The following is a 27,297-nucleotide window of genomic DNA, read 5'->3' on the forward strand; positions in this document are numbered from 1 at the left end:
GGTTCAGTGCTGTGCCCAGTGTGGTGCCATGGACCACAGTGTGGTGCCGTGTCCAGTGCAGTGCTGTGCCCAGTGTGGTGCCATGTCCAGTGCAGCGCCGTATCCAGTGCAGCGCCGTGTCCAGTGTGGCGCTGTGTTAGGTGCAGTGCCATGGCCAGTGTGGTGCAATGTCTGGTGAGGTGCCGTGGCTGGTGTAGTGCCACGAGTGTAAGTGTGTCAATAGGAGGTATGTTGGTAGGTAGATGGGATGGCCAGTGCGTGGCGTGTGCCAGTATGGTGAATTGAGGTGGGCCAGTGTAGCGCCATGTCCAGTGAGGTGCCATGGCCAGTATGGTGCCATGTCCAGTGAGGTGCCATGGCCGGTGTAGCACCATGTCCAGTGAGGCTCCATGACCAGCATGGCGCCATGTCCAGTGACGTGCTGTGGCCGCCACAGTGCAAGGACAGTGGGACACCTCCAGGCTTTGGGAAGCAGCAGGAGCAGTTGTGGTGGGATGGGTGGGCTCAGGGGTGGGACAGGCTCCGTGTGGCAGCACTGGCAAAGCCAAACCCCACTGACCACAGCAAAGGCCATGGCCGGGGTTTGAACCATCGTGGTGTGGCCCATCCGTCACCCTGCGCCCAAACCTCGCTGTCCCCCGTGCCTCGGCCACACACCTGGCGCTGTCCTGTGCCATATGCTGTCCCCAGGGCCACACTGGCCACGAGTCCAACCCATCCTAGCGTGGGGTGTGATTCCCAGGGTGTGATTCCTGGGGTGGGATACCCAGGGTGGGATATCCAGGGTGGGATACCCAGGGTGGAATGGGATACAGGATGTGGCAGGACCTGGTAGCTTTGTGTACCCCATGGGTGGGTCCCCCATGTCCCTTGTCCCCCACCTGAGGGGGACACGTTGGGCTGGCACCCTGGGGATCCCTGGCTGCGGGCTGGGTGCAGGGAGGTGACTGGGGGGGCCCCACCTGGGCGAGCTCAGAGTGCTGGTGGGAGGTGTCAGCTGGGGCAGGCTGGGGTGGGGACAGGGGCCCACAGCTCATGAGATTCCCGGGATCCCCCAGGTTGAGGTGGAGGTGGAGAGCATGGACAAGGCCGGGAATTTCATCGGGTGGCTGCACATCGAGGGCGTGAACCTGTCGGTGGCGCTGGTGGAGCAGGCGCTGTCCCGCGTGCACTTCACGGCCGAGCGCAGCCCCTACTGCAAGGCCCTGCTGGCCGCCCAGGACGCGGCCAAGCAGAGGAAGGAGAAGGTGAGGGGGGCCAGGGGACCCGCCCCAGCAGTGTCACCACCCCAGAGACATGGCCCCGTCCCAAAAGATGGCCCCACCACACCGGGTGTCCCTACCGTGAGAGATGTGCCCACCAAAGGATGTCCCCGTGTCAAGGGGTGGCCTCACTCAAGGATGTGTCTCCACACCGAGATGTTCCCACTCTGAGGGATGTCCCCACTGGAGGGATGTCCCCATGCCAAGGGATGTCCCTGTGCAAAAAAAAATCCCCATCCCAAGAGATGTCCCTGTGCAAAAGAATATCCCCACCCCAAGAGCTGATGGCCCCACTGCAGGGAATGTCACAACCCCAATTAATGTTCCCACACACTGAGTGCCCACACACCAAGAGGTGACCCCACCATGATGGATGTCCCCATCCCAAGAGATGTTCCACCCCAAGGAATGTCCCCACTCCTGGAGATAGATGTCTCTGCCCCAAGAGATGATGGTTGCATGCCAAGAGATGTCCAACCCCAGGGATGTCCCAGCTGAGGGATGTCCCACCGCAGGGATGTCCCAGCTGAGGGATGTCCCACTGCAGGGATGTCCCACCCCAGCGATGTCCCAGCCCAGGCACACAACCCCCAGGCTGAGGCCTGGGCATGTTCCCACTGCCGGGTCCAGCCCCCCACCCTCCCATTGCTGTCACCTGGAGCGTGGCCGGGGTCCCCATGTCCCCCCAGGTGTGGTCCCACTACGAGGAGACGCCGGTGGAGGAGGTGGTGCCGGTGTTGGAAGAGAAGGAGCGCACGGCCAACTACAAACCTGTGTTCGTCACCGAGATCACCGACGACCTCCACTTCTATGTGCAGGACGTGGAGACAGGTACGGGGGGACACCGGGGCACCCCAGCACCCAGGGCGCTCCCCAGACCAGTGGTGGGGCGAGTTGGATGGGATGAGGATCTGTGGGTTTGGTGGGTAATGCCCAAATCTGTGTATCCAGGGTGACGTGGGGTCACCCCTCCACCCCCCAGGGCCATTTCTGGGACCAGGGCAGGGGTCCATGATTGGAATCCAGTTTGGGGTCCAAAGGTCTTGGGGCAGGGTCTGGGGTTGAGGTCCAGGTTTGGGATCTACTGTTGAGGTCATTGCTGGGACTTGGGGTTCGGGCTCTGGGGCCACACTGAGGAGTGGGGTTGGGGTCAGGTTTGGGATGGGGCTGGGGGTTTATCCTGCATCGGGGCCCCGCAGGCGCCCAGCTGGAGAAGCTGATGGAGAACATGCGTGCCGAGGTGGGCGCCCACCCGCCCGTGGAGGGCTCCTTCGTCCCGCGCCGCGGCGACTTCTGCATCGCCAAGTTCGTCGACGGGGAATGGTGAGGAGGGGACGGGCTGACCCCATGGGCTGGGCCAGGGCAGCAGTGGGGTGTGGGGTGAGGACCAAATCCTCAAAATCCCTCCTGCTCTGCAGGTACCGTGCCCGAGTGGAGAAGGTGGAGTCAGGTGGCAAAGTGCACATTTTCTACATTGACTACGGCAACGTGAGTGGCACTGGGGAACATGGGGGGAAAAACAGCCCTCCATCCGTGGATCCATCCATCCGTGGATCCATCCATCCGTGGATCCATCCATCTGTGGATCTATCCATCCGTGGATCTATCCATCTGTGATCCATGGATCTATGGATCCATCCCTCCATGATCCATCCATCCATCATCCATCCCTCCATCCATCCCTCCATCCATCCATCCCAGTCAATCCATCCATCCATCATCCATCACCTTGGTGTCCCCCTCGCTGTCTGCCCTCTCTGATGTCCCCGTGGTGTCCCCCTGGTGTCCCTGCAGAAGGAGACGCTGCCCCCCAGCCGCCTGGCCCCGCTGCCCCCGGCGTTCTCCCCACGGGTGCTGCCGCCCCAGGCCACCGAGTACACCTTTGCCTTCATCCAGGTGCCACAGGACGTGAGTACAGGGGGGATCCTGCTGTCACTCCACACCTGGGCCCCTGTCGTGGCCCCTGACCTCGAGCCTCCACCCCATGTCCCACCCGTGGCCCCCAGACCCACACCCTGAGCCCCAGCTGCCACCTGTGGACCCCAGCGCCAAACTATCAACCCCAAACTGGTCCCAGTTGGGAACGCTGAACCTGGGACCCAGATGTGTCTCCTGACCCCAAACGCCAACCCCAGCTCCCCAGTGTGTGCCCTGACCCCACCCCTGACCCCAATCCCTAACCCTGATCCCAGGGTAACCCCAACATCCCCACATCCCAATCCCAGGGATACCCCAAGCCCTCAGTGGGTTGTGGGTGACCCCAAAACACCCGGGAGTCCCCGAGGTCTGAGGGTTGGGGGGATCCTTGGGGGTCTGGGGGGTCCCTGAAGGCCACAGGGGATCTCTGAGGGTTTGGGGGTCCCTGACAGACATGGGGGCTCCCTGAGGGTCTGGGGGTCCCCAAAGGCCATGGTGTGTCTCTGTGTGTGGGGGGTGTCCCCAGCAGCCCCGGGGGGCGTCCCAAGGTTGTGGGGTGTTCCTGGTGGCCCAGAGTGTCCCTGCTGGGCTGGGGTGTCCCTGAGGTTGTGGGGTGCCCCCATGGCTGGGGTGTCCCTGATGGGTGGGGTGTCCCTGAGGCTGTGGGGTGTCCCCGAGGCTGTGGGGTGTCCCCACGGCCGGGGTGTCCCCGTGGGGTGTGTGATGGGTGCGGGCGCAGGAGGAGGCGCGGGCGGACGCCGTGGACAGCGTGGTGAGGGACATCCAGAACACGCAGTGCCTGCTCAACGTGGAGCACCTGGGGCCCGGCTGTCCCCACGTCACCCTGCAGTTCGCTGACTCCAAGAGCGACGTGGGGCTGGGGCTGGTCAAGGAGGGGCTGGTGATGGTGGAGCCCCGCAAGGAGAGGCAGTTCCAGAAAGTGGTGGGTGCTGGGGGGGGCTTGGGGGGCTGGGGGCTGTTGGGTGGGTTTTTGGGAGGCCTGAGGTGGGTGCTTGAGGGGTGGGGGGATTGTTGGGGGTTGTGGGGTGGGTTCTGGGGGTGCTGGGGATGTCGGGTGGATCCTGAGGAGTCCCTGTCCCCCCCCACCGCTGGTGCAGACCCATCCCAGCCCAGCTGCTGCCCCATGGGGACGGTGGCTGGGGTCATTGGGACTATGGGGGTCCCCCCACCCCCAGTACTGCCCACCACCCCCAGACCCCCGAGTCCCCCTCGGGGCCATGCCAGGGGTGTCACCCCCCACCCCCCATCCCCGGCGGGCAGTGGGAGCCACAGAAGGCCCGGGGGTCCCAGTCCCACCCCGGGGGTGCCCCCATTGCCCCGAGGGCCGCGGGGTCACCCAGGGCTGTCCCCCCAGGTCACCGAGTACCTGAACGCGCAGGAGGCGGCCAAGAGCGCCCGGGTGAGTGGGGGGACCCCGGACCGGGGGTGGGGGGCGTTTCCTGGGGCGGGGGCGGCACCCTGGGGGCGCCCCCCGGGTGTGGGGGAGCCCCCCCCGTGACGCCGCCGTGTCCCCCCCGTGTCCCCCCAGCTGAACCTGTGGCGCTACGGCGACTTCCGCGCGGACGACGCCGACGAGTTCGGCTACAGCCGCTGAGGGGCCGGGGGGGCCCTGGGGGCGCCCCGAACCCCCCGGGCCCCCCGCCCGGCCCAGCCCCCGGGGGGGCGTGCTGCGGGGGAGGGGCGCTCTCAGCCCCCGGCCCTGCCTGTCCCCCCCGGCCCCCCAGAGCCTGGCCTGTATTTAACGCTGCAGAGGCCCAATAAACGTAGTGAAGCGTCCTGGTCTTTTGGGGTCCCTCTGTGCTGGGCTCAGCCCCCCCGGGTCAACTCCCCCCATGCCCTCGGACCAAGGCTGGGCATTGGGGGGGTTTCTCTCGGGGGGTGCAGCCAAGGGGGGCCCCCAAATCTGGACCCCATCCTGGGACCTCACCCTGGGTCCCACCTGCAGGTCCCACCCTTGGACCCCAAACCTGGGACCCAATTGTGGACCCCCCACCTTGGGACCCCAAACCAGCCCCTGACCTTGGACCCCCCCCGGCCCCCACATTTAGGGGTCCCAGAGTGGCTCCAGGCCCTGAACCTCAGCTCTGGGTCCCACTCCTGGCCCCCAAACCCAGACCCCTCCCCAGTGTGACCCCTGAACCCCGAACTGACCGGAGGGGGCAGCACCCCCAGACCAGAAGAGCCCCCCGGGCTCCCCCTGTCACCCCCGCACCCCACGCCAGGGTCACCCCAACGCCGCGGGGTCCCTGGCGGTGCCCCCCCCATCCCCGCTGTCCCGAGCCGCGGATCGATTCCAGGCTGGGAGGGGCTGGAGGGGGCAGCGCTAATTGAATCCAAAGCCAATTAACATGGAGCCAGCGGATCGATAATTAACGCCGGGCGACGATCGTAATTAACGGGAGGGGGAGGGCGGGGGTGGGGACTGTCCCTTGTCCCACATTCTGTCCCTGTCCCCAGCCCGGCCACCCTCACCTGCCCCAGCCGGGGCCCTGCGGGGACGGGCGGTCTCTGGGCAGGTTTGGGGGGGCTCTGGGCGGCTTTATGGGGCCCTCGGTGTTTCTGACTCCATCTGGGAGTGGGGGCCGGGAGATCTCTGGGGGTCTCTGGGGCTCTGCAGGTGCAGGGGTACTGCTGCATGGTACAGAAGGCCACTGGGCTCCACTGAGTGGTACTGGCCCGTACTGGAACCATTCTGGTCTGTACTGGGCCGTACCGGGCCCATACTAGTTCATATCAGGCCCGTGCTGGTCCGTACTGGTCCGTGCTGGTCCGTACCGGGTCCGTACCGGTCCGTACTGGTCTGTACCGGGTCCGTGCTGGTCCGTACTGGTCTGTACCGGGTCTGTACCGGGTCCGTACCGGTCCGTACTGGTCTGTACCGGGTCCGTGCTGGTTCGTACTGGTCTGTACCGGGTCTGTACCGGGTCCGTGCTGGTCCGTACTGGTCTGTACCGGGTCCGTACTGGGTCCGTGCTGGTCCGTACTGGTCCGTGCTGGTCTGTACCGGGTCTGTACCGGGTCCGTGCTGGTCTGTACCGGGTCCGTGCTGGTCCGTTCCGGGCCCGTACTGGTCCGTGCTGGTCCGTACTGGTCTGTACCGGGTCTGTACCGGGTCTGTACCGGGTCCGTACTGGTCTGTACCGGGTCTGTACCGGGTCCGTGCTGGTCCGTACCGGGTCCGTGCTGGTCCGTGCTGGTCTGTACCGGGTCTGTACCGGGTCCGTGCTGGTCCGTACTGGTCCGTACTGGTCCGTTCCGGGCGGGCTCTCTCGGCCCGAGCGGGAAGGGAAATGGCGCCACCTGGCGGGAATGGCGGGAACGGCGAACACAGAACAGCGCATCCCAGTACGGACCAGTGCAGTTACAGCCCATCCCAGTATAACCCATCCCCGTATGGACCAGTGCGGGTACAGCCCATCCCAGTACAGCCCATCCCAGTACGGACCAGTGCGGGTACAGCCCATCCCAGTATAACCCATCCCAGTACAGACCGGTGCGGGTACAGCCCATCCCAGTACAGTTTCGTCCCAGTGGAACGGAGAGTGTAACCTGTCCCAGTATAGCGCAATCCCCCTATAAACCCACCCCATTACAGCCCCACTCCAGTGCGGCCCCACCCCATTACAGCTTTATCCCAGTACAGCCCCATCCCAGTACAGTTCTATCCCAGTGGAACGGACAGTGTAACCTGCCCCAGTATAAAGCAATCCCAGTATAAACCCAACCCCATTACAGCCCCACCCCATTACAGCCAAATTACAGCCCCACCCCATTACAGCCCCACCCCTTTAAAGCCCCACCCGCGTACGGCCCGGTCCCGGTACGGCCCCATTGCAGCTGTGACTGCTCCTCCCCATCCGTCCCTGTCCCCGCCCGTCCCTGTTCCTGTCCCCTCGTCCTGTGCCCTGTCCCCTCTCTCAGTGTCCCAGTGTCACCATGTCCAGCTGTCCCAGTGTCCCCACTTCCTGGTGTCCCAGCGTCCCAGTGTCACCATGTCCGGCTGTCCCAGTGTCCCCAGTTCCCAGTGTCCCAGTGTCACCATGTCCAGCTGTCCCAGTGTCCCCAGTTCCCAGTGTCCCAGTTACCCCCATGCCCCGTGTTCCAGAGTCCCCATAATGTCCCGGTGTCCCCGTGTCTGCACGTCTCAGTGTCCTCACTTCCCGGTCTCCCAGTATCCCCATGTCCCTGTGGCCCGGTGTCCCAGTGTCCCCACATCCTGACGTGCCGCTGTCCCACTACCCGCATGTCCCCCTGTCCCTGTGTCCCCAGTTCCCAGTGTCCCCTTGCCCTGCCTCCCGGTGTCCCCATGTCCCGGTGTCCCTTGTTCCCCGGTTGCCGCCTTCCCCTATGGCGGTACCCGCTCTTCTCGCTGTCCCCGTGTCCGTCCCGCCCGCCCCGTGTCCCTCCCTTGTCGCTGTCCCTGTGTCCGTCCCTGTCGCTGTCCCCATGTCCGTCCCCCCGTGCCCCCATGGGGTGTCCGTCCCTGTCGCTGTCCCCGTGTCCGTCCCTCTCGCTGTCCCCGTGTCCGTCCCCCCGTGCCCCCATGGGGTGTCCGTCCCTGTCGCTGTCCCCGTGTCCGTCCCCCCGTGCCCCCATGGGGTGTCCCGGTGCCCGCCCCGTGTCCCGCAGCCCCCCCGCGGGGGTGTCCCCGTGCCGGGAGTGGCCTCTCGCTCTATATTTGTCGCTTTGTCCCCAGAATAGCGGCAGACGCGGGGGAGGGGGGCCGCCCCCCGCCCCGCCCCCCGCCCCCCCCGGGCTATTTTTAGCCCCCGCGTGTTTCCAGGGGAACCCTGATGACGCAGTGACGTCAATGCGGGTCAATCGCCGCCGCCGGGGCGAGCGCGGCCGCCGCGGGGCCCCCCCGCACCCCGGGACCCCCGGGCCCCTCCCGGGCCCCCTCGGGACCCCCGGGAGCCCCGGGAGCCCCGGGAGCCCCGGGCCCGCCCCCCAGCGCAGCGCGGCCGCAGCTCCAGGTAGGACCGAGGGGCCCGGGGGGGGTCGGGATCCCCCTGTGCCCCCCCCCCCCCCCCCGCTCCGCCCAGGGGGGACCCCCCACCCGGGACCCCCACCCGGGACCCCCGCACCCCGGGGACCCCCGCCCTGCCCGCTCCGAGCACAGCACGGGGGGGCCCCGCCAGAGCCCCCCGGGCCCCCGGGGCCCGAGCCCCGTCCCCGCGCCCCGGGAGCCCCCGGACCCCGCTCTGCAGCCCCCGGGACCCCCAGAACGCGGCACCCCCCAGCACCCGCTGGAAACCCGGGACCCCCGGACCCCAAACCCCCTGACCCACGGGAGCCCCCGCCCCACCCCAGCCCGTGACGCCCCCGCTCTGCCCCGGCCCCCCGGCCGTGTCCCCCCTCCCACGGCCCAGGACCCCCGAGTGTGACCCCCCAGACCCCCCTGTGCTGAGCCGGGGGTGCCCCCCCTGCACCCACAGCCCCCCCTCCACTGGGCCCCCCGTGACACCCCCGCAGCCCCTCCCTGCCCCCCCCATGTCCCCTCTGTCCCGGGAGCACCGGGGCTCCCTCAGCTCCAGCTGCCACCGGGGGGTCACACCGAGCCTCCCCCGGGGTGGCACCGCCCTCCCTGCCCAGGGCCCCCAAAACTGCCTGGAGATCTGGAAAGGTCTGTGCCGCTCACGCCACTGTCACCGCCGCTGTCCCCTTGCGGTCACCCACGAGCGCTGGCACCGCTCGAGGAGCCTCTGTGTCCCCCCCCGGTCCCCTCTGGGCCCCTCCCGAGCTCTGGGGGACCCCCGGGTGAGGGGGAGCCACCCCCAGGTCCCACCGGCACAGCCACCAGGGGATGTCCCCTGTGTCCCCTTCATCCCCCAAACGGGGCTCCCTCGGCGCCAGGGGGTGGCAGGGATGTCCCCCCGGGATCGGGGGGTGACAGGGCCCTGGTGGCCTTGGCCGTGTCCCCCCAGCCCGTCCTGCCCTGGCTGGAGCTGGCACGGGGGGACACAGGGATGGGGGTGGCAGCCAGGACAGTGTCACCGTCCCTGTCACCGGCGTGGTGGGGCTGCAGGGTGGGGACAGGGACACGGATGGGGATGGGGACATGGATGGGGATGATGGAGTTGTGGGATGGGGACGGGGACATGGGGGGGCATGGGGACATGGATGGGGACAGGGACATGGGCTGGGGATGTGGGATGGGGACGGGGACGCGGGAGGGGAACAGGGACACGGGGTGGAGCAGGATCGCGGGCTGGGGATGACGTGCACTGGAGCAGGGACACGTTCACTGCTGGCAGGTGATGGTGGCACCTCAGCCCAGCCCAGGTGACGTCGGTGAGGAGCCGCCAGTGGTGGCCTCAGAGCTGCTTCCTGCTGTCCCTGGGGTGGCACCTGAGGTGGCACCAGCCCTGGAGCTGCCCCGAGGATCCTGGAGTGCCACCAGCGGGGGATCCCCACAAAGGACCTTGGGGACACCCCTGCCACCAGGACCCTGAGCTGGGGACATCGCCACGGACTGGCCACAGAGCCACCGAGTGACCATGGGGACAGTGACCATCCACAGAGCCACGGAGCGCCCACAGGGCCATGGGGACACTGCCCGGCCATGGAGCTTCGAGCTTGTCCTGTCACCGGCCCTGGGACACGGCTTGGACACCCCGGATTCGGGCACTGCCACCCGGCCAGGGCCACCGAGGACAGGACCGGCCACGGCCCTGCAGTGCTGGGGACAGACAGACCTGGCAGCTGCGGTGACACCGAGCAAGGGTCCCTGAGGTGACACAGCACCGGCTCCTCTAGTGACACTGAGCAACAGCTCCTGAGGTGGCACTGAGCACGGCTCCACTGGTGACACCGAGCACCGGACCCATTGGTGACACAGAGCAATGGCTCCTGCAGTGACACTGAGCACCGGTGACACCAAGGACTGGCTCCTCTGGTGGCCTCCTGCCACCCCCGGGTGCTCTGGTGGCTGAAGGACAGGAGAGGAGCCTGGGGACACCCAGGATGTGCTGGTAGGAGTTGGTGGCACTGCTCTGTCCCGTGCCACCATCGCTCTGTGCCATGGTAATGTCGCTCTGTGCCATGTCCCAGTGTCTGTTCTGTGTCCCCAACACTCTGTGCCACATCAGCATTGCTCTGTGCCGTGTCACCTCACTCTGTGCGATGTCACCATCGCTCTGCGCCATGTCCCCGTGGGTCTGTGCCACATCCCTGTCCCTCTGTGCCATGTCACCTCACTCTGTGCCACATCATGTCACTCTGTGCCATGTCCCTGCCCCTCTGTGCCACACCCATGTCACTCTGTGCCACATCTGTGTCATTCTGTGCCATGTCCCTGTCCCTCTGTGCCACATCTGTGTCACTCTGTGCCACACCCATGTCACTTTGTACCATGTCCCTGTCCCTCTGTGCCACACCCATGTCACTCTGTGCCATGTCCCTGTCCCTCTGTGCCACATCCCTGCCATTCTGTGCCATCCCCATCACAGCCACATCTCCTCCACGCTGTCCCATGTCCCCACTGGGCTGTGCCACATCCCCATCACTCGGTGCCGTGTCCCTGTCACTCCATGCCACATCCCTGTCGCTCCGTCACCCCCCATCCCTCTGTGCCACGTCCCCATCACCGCGTGGCACGTCCCTGTCCCTCTGTGCCACCTCTCACGGGTGCCAGGGCCATGGCAGCGCACACGTGACAGGTGGCACATGGCAGGCGACGTGTGGCACACAGGGTGGCACACAGGGTGGCACACAGGGTGGCACACAGGGTGGCAGTGTCCCCAGCACGGGGGACAGCCTGGGGCTGGGGGGGCCCTCGGGGCAGGGGGGCCGTGTCCCACCTCAGGCCCCGCGTGTCCCCGTCCCTCCTTGTTACCTGCTCCCTTGTCACCGCGGTGCCACCGGGGGCCACCGTCCCTGTCCCTCTCGGGTCTTTTTGCGGTCTGGGCTTGCTGTCCCTCCCCAGCCAGGAAGCCCTTACCCCAAAAAGCATCCGCGGGGGGCCGAGCCAGCGGGGAGCCCAGGTGAGTGGGGGACAAGAGGGGACAGTGGGGACACGGGGGGCAGCGCTGGGGGAGACAGCCCGAATGGGGACACGAGGCCACCGGAGCTCCTGGCACGGCTGGGGACCTCGGGGGTGACACTGGGGACACCCAGGGCTGGGGGGAGGTGACATTGGGGGTGCCGAGGGGACACCAAGCCGGGGGGGCACAACAGGTCCCCAGTGCTCCCAGTTTGGGTCCCCATCGCTGCCCGGTGACGGGAGAGGGGCCCAAGGGCTCCCGGCGGCCGAGCCACCCCCTGGGGACACTGGGTGGTGGGGATGGGGACGGGATGGGGACGGGATGGAGACATGGGGGACAGCGGGGACAGGGCGCGGGACCGGGATGGGGACAGGGCTGGGGACAGGGATGGGGACAGGGTGCGGGACAAGGCTTGGGGACACGAGGGGTGCTGGAAGAGATGACGGGGAGCGGGACACGAGGGACGCCAGGTGGGAGGGGACAGGCCGTGACGTCACCCAGGTCACCGTGCTGGCACGCTGTGTGTCCCCAGAGCCCCGCGGCCCTGCCAGCGGCTGCCGGGCACTGGTGTCACCGGTGTCACCGCCGCCCTTCCCGGAAGGGCCACCGCGCTGTTTGCCGAGTGTCACCACCGTGGTGGCACCAACGGCGGCGTCACCAGCGCGGGGACAGCCCCGCCCGGGGACCCCCACGGGGACAGCCCTCCCTCTGGGGACAGCCCGGGCCCGGTGACAGGGACGGGCGGCGGGGACCGGACCCCTCTGCTCCCCCGGTGACAGGGTGGGGGTGGCCCGTGTCCCCGACAGAGCCCCCCGTGTCACCCTGGCGGTGTCCCCGGGGGGGGGACATGGGTCAGGGGCTCCTGGGGACACCTGGGGGACACCTGGAACCCTTGAGGACACCGGCGCTGTCCCTGTGCTGTCCCCATCCCGCGCCAGCTGTGTGAGTGCCACGCGCGGGGACTCCAGGGGGACACGGAGGGGACACGGAGGGGACCCGGGGGGCCAGGGGCGCGTGTGCGCGGTCACGGCGCGCGGGGGATGTGTCACCGCGGGGCTGCGCTCACCTGGGCACGTATGCGCGGGGGGGCGGGACTGGGGGGGTCAATGGGAAGCCGGGACCCCCCCCGGGCCCCCCCGGAGCCCCCGCGTGTCCCCGGGACCCCCCTGAGCCCTCCCGGTGTCCCCAGCTCGCCGCGGGACCCCCGCGCTCCTCCTGCTCGGGACCCCCTGCCCCGGCCCCCCCGGCCGCGCATCCCCGGGGCCCCCCCGGCCGGACACGGCCCCGACACGGCCCGGGCAGCGCGGGGGGGCCGGGGGCGGGCAGCGCTCCGGGGAGCGGCCCCGCGCTATAAACGGGGGCGGCGCGATGGAGCCACCGCCGCGACCGACAGGACCCGCGGGGCCACCAGGTGAGCCCGACCACAAACCCCCCTAGGGACACCCCAAACCCCCCTAGGGACACCCCAAAATCCCCGGAGGGAGACCCTGCTCAGGGACACCCCAAACCCCCCGGAGGGACATCCCCAAAACCCCCTAGAAACACCCCAAACCCCCATAGGGACACCCCAAAACCCCCGGAGGGACACCCCGCAGGGACACCCCAAACCCCCTAGGGACACCCCCAAACCCCCCTAGGGACACCCCAAACCCCCCCTAGGGACACCCCAAACCCCCCATAGGGACACCCCAAACCCCATAGGGACACCCTGCTCAGGGATCCCCCAACCCCCCCCGGAGGGACACCCCAAAACCCCCGGAGGGACACCCCAGGTGCTCAGGGACATCCCCAGCCCCTCCCTGGGACCCCCACCCTGGGCTATCCCCCCGGTCCCCTCAGGCCGGGGGTCCCCGGTGTCCCCCCCTCCCCAGGGGAGCTGCGGGTTCGCTGTCCCGGGCCTGGCTGGCACCGAAGCTCCCGCGGGGTCTGGGCCCCCCTTTGTCCCTGTCATTGTCCCCCCCGGCCCCTGCTGTCCCCGAGGTGGTGGCAGTGCCACCGGCCGTGTCCCCCGGCCCCGCGGGGACCCCACGGGCCGCCCCCGCCCCGGCCGGTGGGCTGCTGGCACTGGCGGGGTCCCCGTGTCCCTCCAGCGCCGGCACCGTCTCGTTCCAGGCTCAGCGAGTGCGTGCGAGGCTCCGGTGAGTGGCACTGTCCCCGTGTCCCCTCGGTTTCCCCCTGTCCCCGTGTCACCAGCACACCCCCCACGTTCCCGCATCCCTGCGTCCCCCCATCCTGTTCCTGTGTCACCCGTGTCCCCCTGTCCTCTGCACCCCATGTCCCCGCGTCCCCCCCATCCCCGAGCTGTGGGTGACAAGGTCCCCCCAGTGTCCATCCCGCACCCCAGGGGGGTGACACAACCCCGGGGACCCAGCGCCCCCCCGGCCCTCCCCTCCCCGCTCCGAGCCCGCGCTGTCGCTGTCGCTGTCCCCGCGTGGTCAGGGCCGGGCCGCGGTGGCCCTCGCCGGGTGACAGGTGCCAAAGGGCTCCGGGAAGGCGTCAGGGACACGGCCCGGGCGGCACGTGCCGGCGGGGACACGGTGCCACCCGCCGAGCGCTCCGTGCGCCAGCGGCGCCGCGTCCCGCGCGTCCCCGTGCCCCGGCCCGGCCCCGGTGACACCGGCGCTCCCTCCGGCGCCCCGGCACGGGGGGGACCCGGCGGGTTTGGGTGACAGCCGCGTCCCCCCTACGCAGAGGCCGCGGGCGGGATGCGGGGTCCCGCCGTGTCCCTGTGCGCGCTGCTGTGCCTGGCCGTGGCCGTGGCGGTGGCGGTGGCCGGGGGTCGCCCCGTGCGGCTCGACAGGGTCCGGGCGGACGCGCGGGCCCTGACCCGGACCCTGAGCACGCGGCTGCAGCAGCTCCAGGTGACACCGGGGACACCCACGGCGGGGAGGGGGGGGCTGTGACACAGCTGTGACACCCGGGACGGGCTGGGGGGGGCTGGGGCTGTGACACCCGGGAGGGGCTGCGGGGACACCCACATCGAGGGGGGGGATGTGCCCCAGACTGGGGGGCTAGTCCTCACTGGGGGGGATCCTGTTACCCAAAGTAGGGTGGGATCTCCCATGGGGTGGCCCCGTGCGCAGATTTGGGGATCCCCAGGAATGGGCGCCTGGGGCTGGGTGGGTCTGGGGGTCTGACCCCAAATCGGGCACCCCCAGGGGTGGGGTCTGGGGGTCTGCACCCAGGGATGGGGTCTGGGGGAGATTTGGGGGTCTGCACACCCAGGGATGGGGTCTGGGGGGGGTCTGAGGTCTGCACACCCAGGGATGGGGTCTGGGGTCTGTTCCCCGAGGGTTGGGGGTCCCCAGGCAGGGACAGCCATAGCTGGGGGGGCTCTGTGCCCCAAACCGGGGTCCCCAGGGAGGGTCCCCAGGGCTGGCCGGGTGTCCCCCCCGCCCTGACGCCCCCCGCCCTGCGTGTCGCCCCAGCTGTTCCCGCTGACCGTGCGCATCACGGGCCTGGAGGGGGTCCCGGAGGGGGCGCTCCCGGACGGGGCGGCGCCCCCGGGGCTGGGCTGGGCGGCCCAGCGGCTCCAGCTGTTCCAGCGGCTCCTGGCGGCGCTGCCCGGGGCCGACCCGCGCCTGGCGCAGGTGGCCAGCGACCTGGAGAACCTGCGCAGCGTGCTGGCCGTGCTGGGCGCGCTGCTGGGCTGCCCCGCGCCCCGCCCGCCGCCCGCGCCCCCGCGCCGCCCAGCGAGGCCCCGCACACGGTGGCCGGGGTGGCCCTGGCGCGGCTCCGCGGCTGCCTGGACGGCGTCGCCGCCCGCCTCGAGGGGGTCCCCGCGTGTTAGGGACCCTCGGGACGCGGGGACACGGCCGGGACCTCAGCAGGACCCACAGACGGGACCAGGAGCTCCTCGGGGACACCACGAGCGGCCCCGGGCACCGGAGCGACTCCAGCTGCTGCCAGCACCTTTTTCTACAACATTACTGTTACTATTGCTATTATTGTTATTACTGTCACTGTTATTATTAATTTATTTATTTTAAAGCCTCTTTTCCAGCAGCCTCAGGCGTGTCTCTGATGACTCCGGGGACAAGGGACACCCGTGGGACATGGGACACCCGTGGGACATGGGAGCCCTGGGGACAAGGGACCCCTGGGGACAGCAGCCACATGGGGACAAAGGACACCTCTGGGGACAAGGGACACCCCTGGGACAAGGGACACCCCTGGGGACAGCGGCCACACAGGGACAAGGGAAACCCTTGGGGACAAGGGACAGCCGTGGGACATGGGACCTCTGGGGACAAGGGACACACCAGGAACAGGGGACTCCTAAGGACAAGGGACGTTTGGGACAGTGGCCACACAGGGACAAGGGACCCCCGGGACACGGGGGCACCTTGGGACAAGGGACAGTGGGGCCCTGGGATGTCCGGGCCCCAGGGCAGGGGTGACACGGGGACACGGCCCCGGTGACTCAGTGGCAGCTGATGAGTCGCTGGTGGCTTTGCCACCCCCCGGCCCGGTGTGACCCTGACACTTCAGCCCGGCTGGGGACACGGGGGGGCTGGACCCCCAAAAAGGGGAAAGGGACGGGAGCCAGGGAGAGAGGAATGAGGGGGACACAAGGATGACGGGGACAGGGACACAAGGATGATGGGGACAGGGACACAAGGATGACGGGGACAGGGACAGGGCGTGTCACACATGGGGGGGACCCACGGGACCCGAAACTCATGGGACCCCCCCTCCCCGATCCCCCTGGGGGTCTCCAGCCCTCCTCCCTGCCCCCCAGCCCAGGGGAGATGTTTTGGGGTCCCTGAGGTGGGGGCTGGCATCGAGAGACCAAATTTTCCTCAAAAAACCCATTTTTATTAAACCCCATTTTTATTAAACCCCATTTTTATTAAAACCCAGGAAGACACAGAGCCATGGGGGGGGGCACCCCCAAATCCTGGGGGGAGCCAGGAGGGACCCAGGGCAGGTCCCACCCCCAGCCCCCCCAGAGCGTGTGGGGGCACCCCCCAAAACCCCCCTGTACGGTTTGGGACCCCCGGCACCCCCAGGGGGGTTTTGGGGTGCCAGGGGGCGCTGGGGGAGCCTCAGCTCTCGAACCACTTTCCCCCGCGGGCCATGGGGGGGTTGCTCCCCAAAATCTTCCTCTTGTACCTCTCCACCAGCTCCTGGAAGCGCGCCTCGGCCCCCCCGGGGCCCCCCCGGCGCCGCCGCTGGCCCTGGGGGACACAGGGGGTCAGGGGCACCCCAAACCCGGGCTGGGAACAGCACTGGGGGGACACGGGGGGGTCAGGGGCACCCCAAACCCGGGCTGGGGGGCAATCCCCGCAGGAGACCCCAAATGCCTACCTGGGGAGGGGGCACCCGGAGCTTCTCCCGCCGCCGAGAGGCCTTGGGGGCTTTGGGGGGCTTGGGGGGCGGCTGGGCCTTCTTCCCCTTGTCCCGTTTCCTGGGGGGAAAGGGGAATTGGGAAAAGGGGGAATTGGGGGGAGAGCCCGGGGTGCCCCGAGGGGCAGAGACCCCCGGGGAGGGGGAAAGGAAAGGGGGAGGGAAAGGGAAAAGGTTTGGGGGAAAGAGGGGAGAGAGGAGAGGGAAAAGGGAGGGAATGGGGATGGGGAAGGGAGGGAAAATGGGGGAGAAAAAGGGTGGGAAAGGAGAAGGAAAGGGAAATGAAGGACAAAAGATGGGGGAGGAAAAGGGGAGAAATGAGGGAATGGGAGATAGGGGAAGGGTGGAACGGGGGAAGGAGAGGAAAAGGGAAGGGTGGCAAAAGGGGACAAAAGGGTAAATAAAAAGGGGAAAAAGGGAAATGGGGAGAACAGCGAGGGTGAAAGGGAGCAAAGGGGCACAGGCCCCCTCACCTGACTTTGGGGCCGCGGTGGGAGGGCAGCGCCAGCACCCTGGTGCCGGGAGCGCCCCGGAGCCCCGGGCCCTGCGTGCGGAACCCGGCCCAGGGGCCCCGGGGGCGGCTGGGGGGCGGCCCGGGGCCCCCCGAGCCCGCGGGGGGGGCTGGCAGTGCCTCGGGGGGCGCCGGGGCTCCCTGGGGACCCTCGGGGGCTCCTGCAGCCGCCTTGGCCTTGGCCTTGAGCTGCGGGGAAAGGACGGTCACTGTGGGGTCACTGTGGGGTCACGGTGGGGTCACTGTGGGGTCACTGTGGGGTCAGGGCTGGGGTCAGTGCGGGGTCAGTGTGGGGTCAGTATTGGGGTCAGCACTGAAAGCCCCGGGGGACACAGGGGTCAGGGGGCACAGGGTCAGGGGGCACAGGGGGCACAGGGGGCACAGGGCCAGGGTGTCCCTACCAGCCCCCGCTGGATCCTCTGCTCCCGCAGCCGCAGCTTCCGCCGGTCCTCGAGCGCAAACTCCACAATCGGGCGCTGGGGGGGCACGGTGGGCACCCCAAAAACACCCCACACCACGGGGGGGGGCACCCCAAAACCACCCCAAACACCACGGGGGCACCCCAAAACCCCCCAGACACTGGGGAGCACCCTGAAATCCCCTCAAGTACCCAGGGGGACACCCCAAAACCAAGAAGACACTTCTAAAGCTCCAAAAGTGTGTGGGGGACAGCCCAACACCCCAAACTTGCAGGGGGCCCCATGGAACCCCCGAGCAGTGGGGAGGTCCTCAAAACCCAATGGGAGATCCCAAAACCCCACAGAAACCCCACGACACCCCAACACGAGGGCACCCCCAAATCCAGGGGGACCCCAGAAACCTCCCTAGAAACACCAAAGGGTAACCCAGAACACCCCAAAAACCGGAGGGTACCCAAAACCACCTGGGGGAACCCCAAACCACCCAGGAGAACCCACATCCCAAAACCCCCGGGGGTCCCAGGAAATTCCAGGGGCAGCTCCGGGGTCTGGGAACGGGGTCCCCTGGACTCGGAGTGCCCCCACTGACCTTGTGGGCCCCGAAGAGCTCGGGGTTGTTGTTGAGGCGCCGCAGGGCCCCCAGGGCCTCCTCGTGCTCCCTGAACTCCACGAAGGCGAACCCCAAAGATTTGCCCTGGCCCCGCAGCTCCCGCATCACCCGGCACTGGGGATGGAACGGGGTCAATCCAAAACCAACCCTGGGTCACTCCAAAACCAACCCTGGGTCACCCCAAAACTGCCCTGCAGCTCCCGCATCACCAGGCACTGGGGATGGAATGGGGTCACCCCAAAAATATACCCTGGGTCACCCCAAAACCAACCCTGGGTCACCCCAAAATATACCCTGGGTCACTCCAAAACCAACCCTGCGTCACCCCAAAACTGCCCCACAGCTCCTGCATCACCCGGCACTGGGGATGGAATGGGGTCACCCCAAAAACACCCCCTGGGTCCCCCCAGAGCCCACCCAGGGCACTCTAAAGCCCCCCCATAGCTCCTGCTTCACGTGGCACTGGGGAAGGCATGGGGTCACCCCAAAACCCCCGACAGCCCCTGGAGAGCCCCAACATCCCCCAGGGGACACAGCAGGGACCCCCCAGCACCCCCTGCACCCCAAACCCCTCCTGAGGGGACCCCAGCTCTGCTGCCCCCCAAAACAGCCCCACAGGGCTCACTGCCAGGGGAGAGCACACAGAGAATGGGGGGACACGAGGGGACACGAGGGGACAGGGGGACACGAGGACACACAAGGACACGGAGAGACACGAAGGGACACAGAGGAACACAAGGGGGACACAAGGGCGACAGGAGGACAGGAGGACATGGAGGGACATGGAGGGACATAAGGGGAACCAGGGGGACACAGAGGGACACAGGGAAACACACGGAGGGACAGAGAGGGGCACAGAGGGACACAAGAGGGACACAAGGGGACAGGGAGACACAGGGGGACACACTGGGACACAGAAGAACACAGAGGGACCCAGGGTGACCCAGAGTGACCCGTGGTGACCCGTGGTGCCCCTCGGTGGCACCTCAGCGATGGCGGGCGCGGTGCCGCTGTCCCGGCGCAGGGTGCGCGCCCACAGCAAGCCCCACACAGCCGCCAGTCCCAGCGCCTTGGCAGGTTTGCAGCACAGGCACAGCCCACAGCAACACGCCACCGGGGTCCTGCAGCCGCCGCTTCATCCACAACCGGGGACACCCGGGGCACGCGGCACCGCCACAGGGGCACCCCAAACCGCCCCACACAGCCCCAAACCGCCCCACACAGCCCCAAACATCCCCACATAGCCCCACACAGCCCCACACAGCCCCACACACAGCCCCAAAGCACCCCACACAGCCCCAAAGCACCCCAAACCACCCCACACAGCCCCAGCACCCCCACACAGCCACAGACTCACCAGCACACCGCTTGCGCCATGTCCGAGACACTGGCCGCCCACGCCCGAAAGCCCCCACGCCCAGCACACGCCGGATGGCTGGGGGGGAATAGGGGAGCTCAGGGCTTTGGGGGGCTCAGGGGGGCTCAGGGGGAATGGGGGAGCCCAGACAAATGGCTGGGGTGGGAATTGGGGTCAGGGGGATTGGGGTAGCTCAGGGCTCAGGGGGTCTCAGGGGAGCTCGGGTGGATGGCTGGGATGGGAAATGGGGTCACAGGGGATTTGGGGGGCTGTGGGGGAATGGGGGAGCCATGGCTGGGCGCGTGGCTGGGAATGGGGAATGCGCTCATTTTGGGAATTTGGGGGGTATGGGGATAATGGGAGAGCCCGGGCAGATGTTTGGGGCAGGGAATGAGTGTGTTTTGGGGGGTCAGAGAAATGTGGTGGGGAAAAGTGGGGGGCAGGGGGCTTTGGGAAGGGTTTGAGAAGCACTAGGGGGGCAGAGGGAATGGGGGTGGGGGATTTGGGGACCAAGGGGAAATAGGGGCTGGGGGTACCCAGGAGAATGGGGAGGCTGAAAGGGGGGTCAGGGATGGGAATGGGGGTCAGGGATGGGAAGGGGGGTCAGGGATGGGAATGGGGGTCAGGAGACGGAACGGGGGTCAGGGAGGGGAATGGGGGTCAGGGAGGGGAATGGGGGTCAGGGATGGGAATGGGGGTCAGGGACGGAACGGGGGTCAGGGGAATGTGAACGGGGGTCAGGGATGTGAGGGGAGGGGGGTCAGGGGATGGGAATGGGGGTCAGGGAGGGGGAACAGGGGTCAGGGAGGGGAACGGAGGGGTCAGGGATGTGAACGGGGGGTCAGGGAGGGGAACGGGGGTATCAGGGATGGGAACGAGGGTCAGGGAGGGGAACGGGGTATCAGGGATGGGAACGGGGTGTCAGGGAGGGGGAACAGGGGTCAGGGATGGGAATGGGGGTCAGGGAGGGGGAACAGGGGTCAGGGAGGGGAACGGAGGGGTCAGGGATGTGAACGGGGGGTCAGGGAGGGGAACGGGGGTAGGGGGTATCAGGGATCGGGATGGGGGGGTCAGGGAGGCTGGGGGCACCGTGGCCCTGACTCACCCCCCTCCCGGGCCAGGTACAGGTTCCTGGTGCCGCCTCGGGGCCGGGCTGTGCCCCCCGGGAGCCCCCGGGCCTGCTCCCGGCTCAGCGCAGGGTCCACACGCAGCAGCCGCCCCCCCAGGCGGAGCCCCCCGCCCTGGGACAGCGGGGTCAGGGGGCACGAGAGACCCCCGAACCCTCCCGACCCCCCCCTAACCCACAGCATCCCCCAGAACCCCCCCAAAACCTCCCAAACTCTCCCATCCTACCAAAACCCCAAACTGCCCTCAAAACCCTCCAAGACCCCCCCCCAAAACTCCCCTCAGCCCCTCCCAAACCCCCTCAGGGTCCCCCAAACCGACTCAGGATCCCCCAAACCCCCCAACCCCACCAAAGCCCAGCCCCAAAACCCCAAACCCCCTCAGGATCCCCCAAACCCCCCAATCCCACCAAAGGCCTGCCCCAAACCCCCCAGGCGCTGCCCCCGAGCCCCCCAGAGCCCTGACCCCCTCTGCCCCCCCCCCGGGGGTCTCTGTCACTCTGGGGTCCCCCCCTCACCTCGGGCCCCTCCTGAGCAGCCTGGATGCATTTCTGGGCCCCCTCGGGGGTCTCAAACTGGGCAAAGGCAGAGCCTGGGGGGGCAGGGGGGTCAGAGGGAGCCCCCGGTGTGGGAGCCAAGGGCAAACGTGGCACAGCCCCAATGGGGGGGCACCCCGGATGTGGGATAACCCCCCATGGTGAACACTGCCCACTGTGGGGACCCTCCCCCAAACGGGAACAGACACCCCCAGGTGTGGGACAGACACCCCAAATGGGAACAGACACCCCAAATGGGAACAGACACCCCAAATGTGGGACAGACACCCCAAATGTGGGACAGACACTCCCAAATGTGGGACAGACACTCCCAAATGTGAAACACTCCCAAATGTGGGACAGACACCCCAAATGTGGGACAGACACACCCTCAGGTGTGGGACAGACACCCCCAAATGTGAAACACCCCCAAATGTGGGAAGACACCCCAAATGGGAACTGACACACCCTCACGTGTGGGACAGACACCCCAAACGTGAAACACTCCCAAATGTGCGACAGACGCTCCCCCCAAATACTCTACCCCCCAAAATCTGAGACCCCCCCCGGGTGCCAGCACCCCCCAAATACCCCAGGACCCTCTGGGACCCCTCCCAAAGATCCCCCCGGGACTCCCCCCCTTCTGGGGTGCAGCCCCCACCCAGATCCCACCTTTGGGGGTGCCGCTGTAGGGGTGCAGCACCCAGAGCCCCCCAATCCCATCCCACCTTTGGGGGTCCCAGAGCCCCCCCAATCCCATCCCACCTTTGGGGGTCCCAGACCCCCCCCAATCCCATCCCACCTTTGGGGGTCCCAGTGTGGGGGTGCAGCACCCAGAGCCCCCAATCCCGTCCCACCTTTGGGGGTGCCGCTGTGGGGGTGCAGCACCCAGAGCCCCCAATCCCATCCCACCTTTGGGGGTCCCAGTGTGGGGGTGCAGCACCCAGAGCCCCCAATCCCATCCCACCTTTGGGGGTGCCGCTGTGGGGGTGCAGCACCAGGCGCACGTAGCAGAGCCCCCCGAACTGCGCCAGGCTCTGCTCCAGCTCCTCCTCCTCGGTGTCGAACGAGAGGTTCCTGGGGGGGCCGGGGCTCAGGGGGTGCCCGGGGCGGGCTCCCCGTTCCCAGCCCCCCCCACTCACCGGATGAACACGGTCCTGCCCTCGGCCACGTCCGACGGGCGCTGCCGGCGCCGGGGGGGCGGCTCCTCTGCAACGGGGGGGTCAGGGCACAGGGGAGCCCCCCGGGCACCCCCAAACACCCAGGGCACAGGGGAGCCCCCCGGGGCACCCCCGGACACCCAGGAACCCCCCCCAATTCCCCAGGAACCCCCCCAGACCCCCCGAAATGCCCCCATCTCCTCAAAGACCCCTCAGGCTGCCCTAAGCCCCTCCCTCAAACATCCCCAGACCCCTTAACCTCTCCACAGACCCCCTAAACCCCCCCAACCCCCCAGCCCATCCCAAACCCCCCAAAGCCCCCCCAGCCCATCCCAAACCCCCCCAAAGCCCCCCCAGCCCCCCCGAGCCCACAAAGCCCCCCAGACTCTGCCAAAGCCCCTCCAGACCCCACAGACCCCTCCCGTCCCAGAAGCCCCCAGCCCCAGCCATGCCCCACCCAACAAACCTTCCTCATCCTCTTCATCTTCATCCTCCTCATCCTCTTCATCCTCCTCGTCCTCCTCCTCCTCTTTTTCCTCATCCTCCTCCTGCTCTTCCTCCTCTCCATCTTCCTCCTCCTCAGCTTCCTCTGCCTCCTTCGCTCTCCTGTGCCCCAGTCCAGCTCTGAGCCCTGAGCCCCTCTTGGGGCTCTGCCGGGGCGGCTGGGCAGCCTCTTCCTCCTCTTCTTCCTCCTCTTCCTCTTCATCTTCTTCATCCTCTTCTTCATCCTCCTTCATGTCCTTTTCTTCATCGTCCTCTTCTTCCTCTTCCTGTTTTTCCTTTGCTTCCTGCCCTTCCTCCTCCCCATCTGTAGGAACAGGGGGTGGGGTGGGGGGCTCACAGTCACCCCTTGCCCCCCTCTGTCCCCCCAAACCCCCAGGGAGCCCAGCCCAGCCCCTCACACGGGGTCGGGGGGCTTTGGGGTGTCAGTGAGGGAGGGGAGAGGGGATTGGGGTCTCGGGGGGGGATCTGGGGTCTCAGGGGGGATTTGGGGGCAGTTTTGGGGTCTCACCAGGCGTTTTTGGGGGTCCCTGTGTCCCCTGGTACTTGTCCTTGGCCACGGCCCAGTCCACAGCCAGGGGCCGCCCTGGGGGGCATGGGGGGTCAGAGCCCCAAACCCCTGAGGGAACCCTCCCCACAGACCCCCTGTGTGTGTGCCCCCTCCCCAGAGACCCCTCTGTGTGTGCCCCCTCCCCACAGACCCCCTGTGTGTGCCCCCTCCCCACAGACCCCTCTGTGTGTGCCCCCTCCCCACAGACCCCCTGTGTGTGCCCCCCTCCCCGAGCCCCAGACCCTCTGTGTGTGCCCCCTCCCCACAGACCCCCTGTGTGCCCCCCCTCCCCACAGACCCCTCTGTGTGTGCCCCCTCCCCACAGACCCCCTGTGTGTGCCCCCTCCCCACAGACCCCCTGTGTGTGCCCCCCTCCCCAGAGACCCTCTGTGTGTGCCCCCTCCCCACAGACCCCCTGTGTGTGCCCCCTCCCCAGAGACCCCTCCCAGACCCCCCCAGCTCCCTCCCCTCACCCCCCATTCCCCCAGACCCCCCAAACCTCTGATCTGCCCTGCCTGGACACCCAGGTACCCCCAACTCCCAGGGAGCCCCTGCTGGGCCCCAGGACCCCCCCAGGACCCCCCAAACCTCTGAGCTGGGCCCCGTTGAGCCCCACCAGGGCCGCGGCCGCCTGGCGCAGGTTCCGCAGCTGGACGAAGGCGAAGCCCCTCGGGTCCCGTCTGCAAGAGCCCCCCAGAGCCCCCCGAGTGAGCCCCAGAGTGCGCCCAGGCCTGGGGGGCACCCGGGGGGCTCAGGGGGTCGGCGCTCACCAGGCTTGCGGGGCAGGTTCAGCTCCAGCACGGGGCCAAAGGGGGCGAAGAGAGCGCGGAGCTCCTGCTCGGAGCACTGCGGGGACAGGGGGACAGGGGGGCACTGAGGGGACGGGGGGACAGGGGGGCACTGAGGGGATGGGGGGGCACTGAGGGGACAGGGGGACAGGGGGGCACTGAGGGGACAGGGGGCACTGCGGGGACAGGGGGACAGGGGGGCACTGAGGGGATGGGGGGGCACTGAGGGGACAGGGGGGCACTGAGGGGACAGGGGGACAGGGGGGCACTGAGGGGATGGGGGGACAGGGGGGCACTGAGGGGATGGGGGGACAGGGGGGCACTGAGGGATGGGGGCACTGAGGGATGGGGGGACGGGGGACAGGGGACAGGGGGGCACTGAGGGGATGGGGGGACAGGGGGGCACTGCGGGGACACTCTGGGGTCACTGCAGGGTCGGGGGGCCCTGGGCAGAGAGCAGCACTGGGGGTTCTATGGGACACTGCACAGGAGAGCCATGAGGGGTTTGGGGGCCTGGGGGGCAGCTGGGGAGGTGCCCTGGCAGGAATGGGGTCACTGGGGGGGTCTGGGGGGAATTGGGGGGGTCAGAGCATGGGGGAGTGCTGGGGGGATCCCTGGGGGTCCATGGAGGGATGGGGGTCCCCAGGGATGGGGTCCCTTGGGAAGAGGGCGGGGCCTGGGGAGCCTGAGGGGCACTGGGAGGTCCCTGGGGAGCCTGAGGGGCACTCGGGGGGCCCCTGAGGAGTTGGGGGCACTCGGGGGGTCCCTGAGGGTCCCAGGGGTCCCCGGGAGCCCCCTCACCTGGAAGCTGAGGTTGCGCAGGATCAGCCGCGCCTTGCGGGAGGGGCCCCGCGGTCTCTTGGCGCGGGGGGGTTCCGGGGCGGGCTCTCCCCGCTCCCCGGGGGTGCCGGTGCCCCTGGCGGCGGGCCGGGCCCGCGGCCGGGCGGGGCTCACGGGCAGGCGCCGCCCGCCCAGCTCGGGGGGCTCCCGCAGCGCCCGCGCCGCGTCCTCCGGCAGAGAGAACGTCACGTACCCGAACCCGCGGCATTTCGGGGAGCCTGGGGGGCCGGGGGGCGTCAGCGACCCGACAGCCCCGGCACGGCCCCCCACCCGACCGGGACCCCCAAACCTGCCCTGCCACAGAGCCCCGCTGTGCAGGCAGCCGAGGCCCCCCATCCTCTCCCCAAATTCCTGCTCACCCCAATTCCAGCTCCCCAAATTCCTGATCTCTCGAATTCCTGCTCCCCCAGTTCCACCTCCCTCAAATTCCTGCTCCCAGAGCCCCCCAGCCCCGGCCCCCCCTGTGCCCCCAGCCCCAAATCCCAGTCCCAGGCCCCAGCTCAGGCCCCAATCCCAAATGTCACCTCCCTTCCGAGACCCCGCTCCATCCCCCCGGAGCCCAGCCCCAAATCTCTCCATGCCCACAGACCCCCCAGCCCCCCAAATCCCACTCCCAGCCCTCCCAAACCCCCAGAGCCCAGTCCCAGCCCCCAGACCTCATCTCCAGCTCCTGCAGCCCCCCAACCCCCGCTCCCAGCCCCTGCAGCCCCCCGACCCTATTTCCAGCCCCTGCAGCCCCCTCAGACCCTGCTCCCAGCCCCAGAGCTCGCTCCCTCACTGCTTCCGACCCGCCAAACCCCGCTCCCCGCTCTCCCCCGCTCCCCCCCGGCGCGGACCCTTCTCGGTGACCACGAAGCAGCGGCGGAGCGGCCCCAGGTGCCCGAAGAGGCGCTCCAGGAGCGCGGCGGTGGCTCCGGCGGGCAGGCCCCGCACCAGCACCGTGCGCGCCTCGGGCGCCGCCATCTTGGGCCGCGGGGGATGCCGGGAGCGGGGCGGGGCGGAGCGGGCTCACAGCGCCCCCTGGCGGCGGGGGGGACCGGGACGGGGGCCGGGACCCCGGGGGTCGGGGCTCCGGCCGCACAGCCCAGGGGGTCCTGGGGGCTCAGGACCCCAGCACAGCCAGGGGGCTCCGGGACCCCAGACAGCCCAGGGGGTCCGGGGGCCGCCCCAGCACAGCCCAGGGGGTCCTGGGGGGCACCACACCCCGCCCAGGGGCTCGGACCAGAAAGCCCAGAGGGCCTGGGGGGCTCAGGACCCCAGCACAGCCCGAGGGGTCCTGGGGGCTCCGGGACCCCCAGCACAGCCCAGGGGGGCTCCGGGACCCCCAGCACAGCCCAGGGGGCTCGCCCACGAAGGGGCTGGGGGCCGGGACCCCAGCACAAGGGGGGCCGGCCCAGCACCGAAGGGGTCCTGGGGCTCGGGACCCCCAGCACAGCAGGGGCTCCGGGGCCCCACAGCCGGGGTCCTGGGGGCTCCGGACAGCGGGTCGGGGGCTCAGGACCCCAGCACAGCCCAGGGGGGCTCCGGGACCCCAGCACAGCCCGGAGGCGTCCTGGGGGGCTCCGGGACCCCCAGCACAGCCCGGAGGCGTCCTGGGGGGCTCGGGGGGTCCCACCCTTGGCGGGAAGGGGGTCGAGAAGCCCTTGGGGTACCGTTCCAGGGGATGCGGGCGCGTTCTGGGCTCCCGTGTGGGAGCTGGGGGGTCAGAGGGTCCCGCCCCAGGTCTGGGGGTGTCACACACATCCTTCGCACGTGGCACTTTATTGGGTACACGTGGGGGGGGGAACTGGGGGGGCCGTGGGGGATTTTGTGGGGCCACGGGTCGTCACCACCATTTGGGGGTCTCGGGGAATTGGGGGGCGCTTTGTTACCCGTATTGGGGGGTCACAGGGACCTGAGGGGCGTCTGGGGGGTCCCCAGACTGGCACCAGCACTTGGGAGGCTCAAAGATATGGGGAGGGGGGCGTTTCTTACCCGTATTTGGGGGGTCTCATGGAGTTGGGGGTTCCCCAGATTGGCACCAGCACTTGGGGGTCTCGAGGACTTGGGGGGCAGCTGGGGGGGTCCCCAGATTGGCACCAGCGATTGGAGGGCTCGAGGCTTTGGGTGGGGCACTTCGTTACCCGTATTTGGGGGTCTCAAGGACTGGGGGGCGGCTTGGGGGTCCCCAAGTCCTCATCAGCACCTGGGGGGCTCAGCTGGGGCGGGCAGTTTGTCACCTCTCATCGGGGGGACTCGGGAACGTGGGGAGCGGGTCCCCAGATTGGCACCAGCACTCGGAGGGGTCTCAGGGACATGGGGGGACGGTTTGTTACCCGTACTTGGGGGTCTCGGGGACCTGGGGGGCACCTTGGGGGTCCCCAGCTTGTC

The 27,297-nt window shown here is 68.6% G+C and overlaps 3 protein-coding genes across 3 annotated transcripts in view; 2 read left to right on the plus strand and 1 right to left on the minus strand.

Moving 5' to 3' along the window:
- SND1 (staphylococcal nuclease and tudor domain containing 1) overlaps positions 1-4,975 on the plus strand; it is a 76,742-nt gene extending 71,767 nt beyond the window's left edge. Inside the window, exons 17-24 of the mRNA XM_030960023.1 lie at positions 1,059-1,247; positions 1,952-2,093; positions 2,462-2,585; positions 2,681-2,750; positions 3,057-3,170; positions 3,919-4,122; positions 4,555-4,599; positions 4,729-4,975. Coding sequence (XP_030815883.1) covers positions 1,059-1,247; positions 1,952-2,093; positions 2,462-2,585; positions 2,681-2,750; positions 3,057-3,170; positions 3,919-4,122; positions 4,555-4,599; positions 4,729-4,794 — 954 coding nt within the window. The 3' untranslated portion in view covers positions 4,795-4,975. The remainder of the gene's footprint in view (positions 1-1,058; positions 1,248-1,951; positions 2,094-2,461; positions 2,586-2,680; positions 2,751-3,056; positions 3,171-3,918; positions 4,123-4,554; positions 4,600-4,728) is intronic.
- An 8,912-nt stretch (positions 4,976-13,887) lies between these two features.
- Positions 13,888-14,972, plus strand: LOC115910535 (leptin-like). Its single transcript, XM_030960769.1, is given in 3 exon segments — positions 13,888-14,043; positions 14,611-14,863; positions 14,866-14,972. Coding segments are annotated over 3 exon segments (516 nt in total).
- A 1,027-nt stretch (positions 14,973-15,999) lies between these two features.
- On the minus strand, positions 16,000-25,890 carry RBM28 (RNA binding motif protein 28). Its single transcript, XM_030960876.1, has 18 exons — positions 25,764-25,890; positions 24,889-25,145; positions 24,075-24,145; positions 23,888-23,979; positions 23,261-23,335; positions 22,800-23,056; positions 22,715-22,766; positions 22,231-22,297; positions 22,056-22,165; positions 21,071-21,144; positions 20,534-20,669; positions 19,437-19,506; positions 19,057-19,204; positions 18,051-18,185; positions 17,444-17,518; positions 17,005-17,231; positions 16,493-16,592; positions 16,000-16,362 (listed from the first exon to the last, which is right to left on the minus strand). The coding sequence occupies exons 1-18, from the start codon at positions 25,888-25,890 to the stop codon at positions 16,231-16,233; spliced, it is 2,205 nt and encodes a 734-aa protein (XP_030816736.1). The 3' UTR covers positions 16,000-16,230.
- Positions 25,891-27,297: the final 1,407 nt, after the last annotated feature.

Source organism: Camarhynchus parvulus, chromosome 1A (genome assembly GCF_901933205.1).
Source record: "Camarhynchus parvulus chromosome 1A, STF_HiC, whole genome shotgun sequence".
NCBI classification, from domain to species: Eukaryota; Metazoa; Chordata; class Aves; order Passeriformes; family Thraupidae; genus Camarhynchus; species Camarhynchus parvulus.